At 47.5% G+C, this 9893-nt stretch overlaps 1 protein-coding gene across 1 annotated transcript; it reads left to right on the top strand.

Annotated features, from left to right (window-relative positions):
- The first annotated feature begins 1061 nt into the window (after positions 1-1061).
- TREM1 (triggering receptor expressed on myeloid cells 1) lies at positions 1062-8652 on the top strand. The gene is made up of 4 exons (XM_001500981.6): positions 1062-1296; positions 3173-3520; positions 4773-4944; positions 8245-8652. Exons 1-4 carry the CDS (start codon positions 1248-1250, stop codon positions 8348-8350), a joined length of 675 nt encoding a protein of 224 aa, XP_001501031.1. The 5' UTR covers positions 1062-1247; the 3' UTR covers positions 8351-8652.
- Positions 8653-9893: the final 1241 nt, after the last annotated feature.

Below are 9893 nucleotides of genomic sequence, written 5' to 3'. Positions count from 1 at the left end.
TTTGAAGGAATCTTTTTTTTTTTCCCCTCTGAGTTTAGCAGCATAAGTCTTTCTATTTAAATTAAAATTTTTCACCTGGAAACTTCCTAGTCTTGGTTTCACTTTGTGAATCTTTCCTTGCCCATGTCAAACTCTCTCAACCTCCAATTTCAGATTTCTTTTCAGATCTGTAGTGTTTTTTTTTTTAAAAAAATACATTTTTATCCTCATGTATGATCCACTGTTCCATGTTATAACTCAAGAACATCTCTTATTTGTAGATAATTTGTAGGCTGGATTTCTATGACTTGTCCTCCAATATATTTCCGAGCTCTTTTAAATTTCTTTATTCATTTTACATTTGGGAGTATTTCTGAAGCGAATCTTCTCTGTTATTAATTAGATTTTTCCCACCATCAAACCTGCCTTTTATGGCTTCTACCATGGATCCTACTGGATTTTTTCATCTTTCATCACTGTCCTGTACTATATCATCCTGTTTCCTTGTTTTAAATCTAAGTCTATGCTTGTTTAATGGCTGCCATGTCCTCTCAAATCGTCTCTGGGGTTTCCTTCACTTCTGTGAGCTCCCAGGCCACGTCTGTGACGGGATGCTGAGGCAAATGCGGGGTGTGGGCCATCCTGGTGATGAAGAGGAGGTCAGCCTCAAGTCAGAAAAGTCCAAGAGAAAGAGAGTAAGGGTGAGAAGGGACAGCATGTAGAAAGAACATGGGTATTAGCTACTTAGCTACAGTGCTGAGCACTTTCCATAGGGACCTCATTTAGTCCTCACAAAAACCCTAAACGTGAGGTGTTTTATTATCCCAACCTGTCCCTGTGTGTGCCTGGCACTCTCACCCACACCCAACTGGACGGCAATGGAGAGTGGGCCTTGGGAGAGCCAGGGGCCCCTCTCTTCCCCTAATAATATTAACACCTTACTTTTGTTTACACAAAAGCAGTATTTTCACTAAAATTTTGTGAGCTAGTTTGAAAAGGCAATTGTCATTATCCCCAGAGAAGAGGAAACTAGGGTTGGGAGAAGCTTAATTGAGACTTGAGCCCCGTCTCCGGATTCCTGTGTTGTCTTTGACGTCTGAAGCCAAGGCAACGGGCAATGAAAGCAGAGTGTGAGACGCAGCACCTCCCAGTAATGGCATCATATCCTGTTATGCAACTTTCTGGAGCCTCAAGGTTAGAGTGTCGCCTTATAGCTGCCCCAGGAGCCACGGTGTTGGCGTTGGAGTTGGAGCTGATGCACAGGAAGAATGAGGAAGGCCAAGCTCTGGGGGCTGCTTGGGATGCTCTTTGTCTCAGGTAAGGCGAGGAAGAGGTGTGAGCAGGCGACGCCCCTGCCCAGGACCTCGGGGGGTCCCACCATAAGAAAGGTTCCTTTTTTCTTTTGAAGCTCCAGGGGATATGGCCACTCAAGAGAGAGCCAACCGTAGTTACGCCAGCCTGGGTTTCTCTACCCAAACTTAGCAGAATCAGGAGTTCTCCGGATACAGGGCCTGAGAACAGAATTAAAAGGGGTGCCTCAGGGAAACAGTATGTCTCTGCGTTTTGATGTTGTCAGAGACACGCAAAAACCTAGATGGGAAAATGATGGAGTAAATCTAAACTTGACATGATCCCAAATAATTTTGAGTTTGAAGTTTTTTTTGTATCTGCCATCATGGTACTTTTGATGTTGATAGTCTATTAAACCCGAAAGACGATTCATTCCACAAATACTTCCCAGGGGCCTCTGATGGGCCTCAGCTATTGCTGAGGACAGAGAAGGGAGCAGAAGAGGCCTGGTGCGCAATTTCACGGCGACTGTGATCCCAGGTTTCCATTGTCTGCCGGTGTTGGAGGGCGCTGTTGCTCAGACTTGGCAGAGCTGGTCCATCTCCAAGCCTTGCTTTCTCTCCTCTTATTGCACAGCTCACATCTTCACTAAAAATGGAAGCATTTGGGGCTTTCATTGCTCCTCCTCCTAATTCTGATGAATAGAAAGGGAAAATACCAACAGTGAGTTAAAAGAAAGGTTTGCCTTGGAAAAACATGGAAGATCACAGGCAGAGGTTGTTTTCTAGGGAAGCCACTGCTTTGAGCAAGGTCACAGACATCACCTTGCGGAGTCTGCACACAAATGCTGTTTTGGGTCTCCTTGGAGCTGGGGTGATCATCCAGACAGGCAGGTAGGAGTGTGGTTGTCATGGACCAGTGCATGTCCTTGAGTTTTGTTCATGTTTTTCCAAAGGAGAAGTGGGAGAAGATGGAGGTTGAAGGTTGTGTAGATATGTGAGGGAAAACCAGCAGTACATATTTCATTGTGTCCCGTGGGGGTGGTCTTTGGCTCTTTTTGGCCTCATTCTCAGGCAGACTATTTCCACATAGTGGAAATATAGCAACTGAAGATTCACATCCCACTGACCTATCAACAGTAGGAAAAAAGAACATTTTTCTTAATAGCTACAGCAGCCTCAGAGAGGATTCTGACTGGTCCAGCCCCAGTCATGTGCCCATTTCTAAATCAATCAGCGTGGCCAGGGCTATGGGGTTCGTGTGTCCCTCCTTGAGAATGTGAGCAGCCCCAACAGTACAGCCACACAGGATGGATCCCCTAAAAATGATGCTCTGCTATCCAAGGAAGGGAGAGAGGAGGACCAGACAGTCAGATATCAATGTCCACCAGGTCCCCAAGATGGCTTCCTCACTGCTTTTCCAATGGTCTCTGGAACCGACCTCTTTCCCGTGACTTAGATGAAGTTCCTTTAGCTATTGAGAGAAGTCACTTTCTGCTACTATCATGTCTTCACAGCCACTCTTCACCCTGTCCGTCCTTCTCTATAACCTTTCCCTCCCATCGTGTCCCCATCCTGCATGGTCTTAGCACGCGTCCCAAGTTGTGTCACCAACCAGGTAATTTCTTCCTTTCAAAAACCATCACTTATAAAAGTTGATTTGCATGAACCATACACAGCCTAGCTCTTTTAGTAAGAAAAAAAAAAACAAAACGATTCACAGTGGAAAGATCTGGGATCTAGTGCTGTCTTGCTCCGAAAGTTGCATCTTCTCTGGAGGCCTTAAGGATCTCATCTGAAAAACGGGTGATTGAACAAAAAAAGAGAGATGGCTCTTCTCTCTTTTTTTCCAAAGAGAGGAAAGCTATTCCTCACACAGCCAACCTCTGATTCCCTGCTTACAGAACTCCAAGCTGCAGCTGGACAAGCTGAGGAAAAGAAAATCCTAACAGAGGGGGAGACCCTGAACTATCACTGTGTCTACACCCGGAAGCACTCCCAAAGCCAGAAGGCTTGGCAGAGGGTGATGGATGGAGGGAAAGCCGAGACGTTGGCATTCACAGAGAAGACTTCAAAGAACAGTCAAGAGCTGGGGGGCAGGTACTTCCTAGAAGATAATACCACTCAGGGCGCAGTTCACGTCCGAATGACCAATGTTCAAATGAGTGACTCTGGACTGTATCGGTGTGTGATCTACCCAATTCTCAGCAACCCTGAAGTCCTCGAGTCTCTCCGCCTGGTGGTGACCAAGGGTGAGTGACCTGGGGGTGGGGCGTAGAGGGTGGGGAGAGCCAGGTGAGGTGGGAGTAGGGGGCAGCAGTGGTTGCACCAGCGGAGCTGTGGCTCAGGATTTCTAGCATCATATCTTTCTCCCAGAAGCTGCTCATCTCTCAGTTGAGGTCCTTGAGAGGCATTTGTCCCCACAGTAAGAAGGGGCTTCTGTTATGGGATTCCTCTTGGGTAACAGAGCCTATTTTGGGGTGCTCTTGTAGGAAGTGGGGTATAGTGAAAGGTGAGTGGTAGACTTGGGATAATTTAGTCTCATTCTTTGGGTCTCCACATAGAAGTCCTTTCCTCAGGAAGCCTCTGATCCACTCTCCCCCTTTCAAGGATGCACTCTGTGGCCTTCCTGTGGGCTTCCAAGCCAGATCTTCGCAGCCCTTACTGTGGGCATGACCACCTGGATATCTTCTTTCAAATGCAGACTCTGATTCAATAGGTCTAAGGCAGGACCTAGATTCTGCATTTCTGATCCGCCCGCAGTGGATGCTGATGCTGCTGGTCCGTGGTTCCCACTTTGGAGTCCAAGGCTCCACAGCTCATTTCGTGTCCCCTCTCACAGATAGCACTGTCTCACTGGGTAGTAGTGGCCGGTTTACTTACCCGCCTCCCCTCTGCATTTCTGAGCACATTGAGGGAAGGGCTTGTGTCCTGCTCAGCTCTGTATCCCCAGCAACTGACGTAGTGCCTGGCACCTAGTGGGCCCTCAGTAGGTGTTGACTGCATGAATTAAGGAAGGCAGAGGAGAGAGAGGCAGGTCCAAGTTCCTAGCACCTGGAGAATTCTAAGCATAAGACAAAGTAAATATATATTAATAAAAGATAACTTGTAAAGAAATACGCCAAAAGTACAGGTGAGCGCAAGGCAGAGAGGATGGTGTAAGGTAGAGTAATGAGGGAATTATTCTAGAAGAGGGTGAGGGCATACAGACTGGTGAAGAATAGCAGGCAAGTGCATTTCCAATGACACCAATAGCCTGAAAATTCCTTTCTTCTTCCTTCTTTCCCTGCCTCCCTCCGTCCCCCGATTCCTCCCTCCTTCCCTCTCTCCCTCTCTTCCTTCTTTCCTTTTTCCTGTTTCCGACTCAGGCTGACCCCACACTGTTTCTTTAATCTTAGCAAAAGAAAACCTCTCCGCATCGACGGCCATGTTCATTTCCCTCCTCAGCTCCGTGTACCCCACCACCTCTCCATTCACCCATCTGCCCAATGTGCCTTTTTGCAGGCCCTTCAGATAGCCCTTCCCCGGACAAGAATCCTCCCCGGGACAAGGCTCAGACGACCACCTTTCCTCCTGCCACAAAGGCCCCAGTGACCCAACCCCCACCCAAGTCAACTGCCGGTGTCTCCCGCCCTGGACTTGAAGTCAACCCCACACATGTGACAGACGTCACCAGGTATGGTTTCCAGCTCTGGGACCCTGGTCCACGTGCTGAGAGGAGGATGAGTGGAGTGAGGGATCGGGGAGGGTGAGGGGCAGGAGCAGGCTTAAGTCCCTTCAGTCTGGTGGAGCTCCCCAGGGGAGGAAGGAGGCGGTGCCAGAGTGAGGAGGAGGCTCCTGGTAAGGTTGCCACTACCCCCGGTTCCCTGCTGTATTTCCTTGCACATCAGAGGGTAAGGAGAGGGAAATGCCCCCTTTGCTGAATTCCAATGGACCTCAGCCAACCCAGGGGCCTAATAGTGTAGTGGAAAAAGCACTCTGAGTGAGGGACCCTGGAGTCTCATGCCAGTCACACTGACTGGCTGTGTGACTTTGGGCAAGTCAGGAACCCTCTCTGGCTTCAGTTTCCTTGTCTATACTGTAGGGAAGCTGGAAAATCAGAGCTGGAAGCAATGATCTAGCCCAACAGCTCTCAGCAGCTGCTGCAGAGGGCAATTAGCTGGAGGGTTTGCTTTCGCTTCATTTGGTTTATTTCTAATCCTGATGCGTGTGCCCTGCTGCAGACCAGCAGGCTCAGAATTCCTGGAGTTGGGGCCAGTCTCAGCATTTTTACAAGATGTTCAGGAGATTTTTTAATGTGCAGACAAAGCTAAGAACCACTACCTTTGCACGCACACCTCTTTACAGGTGATTTATCTTAGAATGTGTCCATCATTAAATATTGTGTTAACAGAGAAAGAAATATTCTTCCGTATTCCCCCTAATCTCACGAGCCTTTTTTCTCCATATTTTCTTTGTCTTTATTCATATGTATTTTAACATAGTAATAATTCTAATTATAAACATTTTCATTATTTTTCCATGCTAACACTATTCTTCAATGTTGCGACCTAGTCGTCATAATTGTAATTTCAATGCATGCACACTCTTCTATCAGTGGAAAAGCCATCACTGACGGAATCATTTGTCTCTTTCTAGACATGGAGATTGTTTTCATTTTTTATACTATTGGTGACTCTGAGATGAACATACTCCTGCAGATGTCTTTTTCTTCTTTTAAATCAATTATTCAAAAGAAATGCCCATGAGAGAATTTGAACATTCACATTGCTCTGTATGCACATTGCCAAACGGCCTTCCAAAGATTGGAAGCGGTTTGCAGTGCGATCCACAAGGCAGCAGTGTCACCATCGAGGGTGTAGTATTTTAAAAATATTCCTGCCCAAATAGATGTGAACCGGTGCCCACTTCTGTTTCTCTATTGCTGTGGACCATGAGCTCCGTGCAGCTGGAGGCAGTGCTTTTTTCCCCGTGTTGTTTCGCTGGCATCAGCCTAAGCCGGAGTGCCTGGTGTGTAGCGGGGGCTCATTAAACCTTGTGGGCTCAATAAAATAAATGAGCTAGTGAGAGTCAAAGTTCTTCTTTTTTCACTGCTTTTATTTTCCAGCATGCAAACTGAGAGCACATAACCTTTGCCCACGTTCCTCCTAGAGGCTGCCCCTCTTTCATCTATTAACTTTATCTATTAACTAATAGGAACTATGCCATGGTCAGAGTCTAGTCAGGAAAGCAGAAGCCACTGAGCCATTTGAACAAGAGAACATTTGACACAGAGAGCTGTTTGCGCAGGTGATGGAAGAGCTGAGACCCCAATCTGGGGATGGATGGTGAGAGAACTCAGAGGAAGCCACTGTCACCCTGTTTCAGGGTGGCATCCTCAGAAGGGGGATGTCTGATGCAAATGTTTTCGGAAGTGATCCCAGACAAAACCATTAGGGAAGTGGGACAGGGGAGGGAAGGAAACCAAGCAAACAGTGTCAAAACCAAGCCAAGCACCACAGGAGGAACTTTGGCTCAGTCCTGCAGGGGTTGGGGAGTTGGGATGGAGTTCTGGGAACCCACGGGTCACACTTGGAGTTGTCTGTATTCAGGCCAGGAACTGGAACATGGCCACTGCCCACACTGCGGATGGTGCCCCTGCAACCACCATGGGCCAGAGAGGCACTGGCTTGCCGGCTCCTGCCCGTGCCATCGGAGGCTGAACTTGACCAGGCTGCAGACACCTAGTCCTGGGGAAGCCTGACAGAGCTGGAGGCTGGGGGTGGATTTCAGTGCTAACGGCCGCCTGCCGCTTTCTATCCCCGTTGTGTCATTTGTTCCTTAGCTGGTTTGTACCTGCACATTTAAGTTTTGTGTAGGCAAATGTGTTAACTTTAAAATTATTGCTTTGCTTTGTTCTTTACTTGTGCTTGATTCTATTTCCTGGTGACTTTGCTTTTTTCTTTTTTTCATTTTATTTAAATCTTTAGTCCATCTTCGGGAGAGGGGTTACTTTGCTGTATGGTATAAAATGTAGAAAAGATGACTTTTCTTCATATGACTATCCAGGTACCATAAGACTATTTACTAAACAGTCCTTGCCGATTTCCTCAGGTGTTAAATTCCTAGTAACATTAGCTCTAGCTCTGAACTTCTGTATGTTTCACTGCCACCCATTCCTCTTTTTGTCACTGTGCTGGATGCAGATTAGCTCTGCTGTTGTCTATTCCGTATCTACGGAGTCTGGACAGGCCAAGCTTCCTCACTCTCTTCTGTCCCTTTCTCATGATCCCTACTGCCCTTTACCCAGGACTTTCAGAATCATTTGGCTAAAATCTATAAAAATTAATGATGGGATTTTGATGAGAATTAGATTCCTCTCAGTTTATAGGTGTGGAAACTGAGGCGGAAGAGGTGAGATGACTCACCCTGCTGAACAGGTTTCCCGGCTCCAGGACTCTGTACTTGTGACCCTGCTCGTCACTGTGGAGAAAGAGGAATGCCATCAACCTACCCTTTCTCCCAAAGCCTCTTCTGGACATGGACCCTCTGCTCTCAACTAAATATCTTTCTTTTTTTTTTTTTTTAAAGATTTTATTTTTTCCTTTTTCTCCCCAAAGCCTCCCGGTACATAGTTGTATATTCTTCGTTGTGGGTCCTTCTAGTTGTGGCATGTGGGACGCTGCCTTAGCGTGGTCTGATGAGCAGTGCCATGTCCGCGCCCAGGATTCGAACCAACGAAACACTGGGCCGCCTGCAGCGGAGCGCGCGAACTTAACCACTCGGCCACGGGGCCAGCCCCTCAACTAAATATATTTCTAATCAGTAGTTTCAGGCAATGGGGCAAACTAAAATGCCCAGGGCCAGTCAGCATGGGGAAGGTGCTGGAAGGAGCTAAGCAGATAAGATAAGGGGCATGAAGGAATTTTGTGGAGTAAAACTCAATGTGAGGGAGCCCCATTGCCAGGGGCACCAACATGTCTCCTCTCTCCCACAGGATCTCTGTGTTCAGCATTGTCATTCCTGTGGCGTGCGCACTCGTGACTAAGAGCCTGGTCCTTACTGTCCTGTTTGCTGTCACACAGAAGTCATTTGGATCCTAGGCCCATGGACCCATGAGGATGACCTCTGATCTCCATCTACATCCATCTGGCAGTTGTGCTGGAAGAAGAATGTGAGGGGGACAGGAAGGAAGGGGCAGCGACATGAGTTGGATCCGTTACAAAGGTTATTTCTGAGGCTCAGGATCTCGCCTTCCCAGTTCTGCTGACTCCCCTCATTTCACTGATGACCGTGGGGTGTGCTTTGCCCCCTTAAAAGAGCAGACACGGCCCCAAACATGCCTTGACCCTCCATCCCACCAACAGCTTAGGGTTTGCATTGAATAAACACAGAGTCCAATGCTTTTCACTGTCGCTGTCTTGTGGGGGTTGTGAGGCACAGAGGGCACAGCTGCCAAGTCTGTCCTGGTCCTTGGCCTGGACCATAAGATTTTGGCCTGACCTGGACAGATCTCCCATTCCAGAACCATCCTGCTCTCTCGGCCACTGGGATCTTCCTTCCCTATAGAATCAGATGCTTAGGTTTCTCCCTTCATCTGTGGCCCTTTCCAACACTCCCAGAAAAGGGTAGGGAAAACCATGGAACAAGGAGAAGACATGACACCACGGTGAGAATTCCATATTTAGGAAAGAGAAACCAAGTTAACTATAATGCTGTATCCTGGGAAAATACTGGGAGGATGACACAGGATCCAAAGGATGGGATGGATAGAGAATATCATTTGTCTATTGTGTGCATTATCAGGGGTGCATTTATCACTGGATCTTCAGAACAACCCCATGAAGGCAGAGAAATATGTGACTAGAATGAGGCCACACGAGTGGTAAGTCACTGTTTACTGGCAGGAACAAAATCTAAAGAGTTCCTTTACTGAAGACTAAGCACCTCAAAGATATAGAGAATAGAATAACCAGGAGTTCTGCCTATGAAGCTTCTAAATGCCTCTTTCCTTGTATTACACAAGGGGCAGGGATGGTGGGGTGACAAGATCTCACCATTTAGGCTTCTGGAGGTGTCCCCTATGTGCACTCCTCATTCCCCACTCTGCCTTCCTCCTCTCTCGGTCTGCCCCATAACTCCCCTTTAGCTCCCATACTCACCCATGAAATAGGTATGTAGGCCTACCTGTGTCTTGCAAAGTCCAACAGATTTAAATCAGGACTTTCCAATTTCCTATCTTTTCAGGCTCTAGAGGTGCGGCCTCATTGGCAGGGAAAAGATGATGCGTCCTTCCATTCTAATTCAGCAATGGCCAAGGCCAATTTCATCCTAAATTCCCCAAGAGCAAACATACCTTACCACACATAATCCAACTCATGTTAGAAAAACATGTTCCTACAATCAGCATGACTTTCCCCCACTCCTATAAAAAAGGTGCCCGAGTGTAAGGCACGGTCCGCCCCACCCTGAGCCCACTGCCATCACACAAGGACTTCCTCATCAGCCCGAGAACTGCTCCGTCTGAACCCTCCAGGAAAATAGCACTGACCCCAGGGAGATCATCTCTGATCCTCCCATTCTGAATCCGTTACAAGATGTGTGAAGGGAATTCGTGTCTTCCTGGGACTCTGGTGAGCAGGGCTG

This window comes from Equus caballus, chromosome 20 (genome assembly GCF_041296265.1).
Source record: "Equus caballus isolate H_3958 breed thoroughbred chromosome 20, TB-T2T, whole genome shotgun sequence".
Taxonomy (NCBI): Eukaryota; Metazoa; Chordata; class Mammalia; order Perissodactyla; family Equidae; genus Equus; species Equus caballus.
The sequence above is the reverse complement of the archived record's forward strand: the minus strand, read 5'-3'. Positions and strand labels throughout refer to the sequence as shown.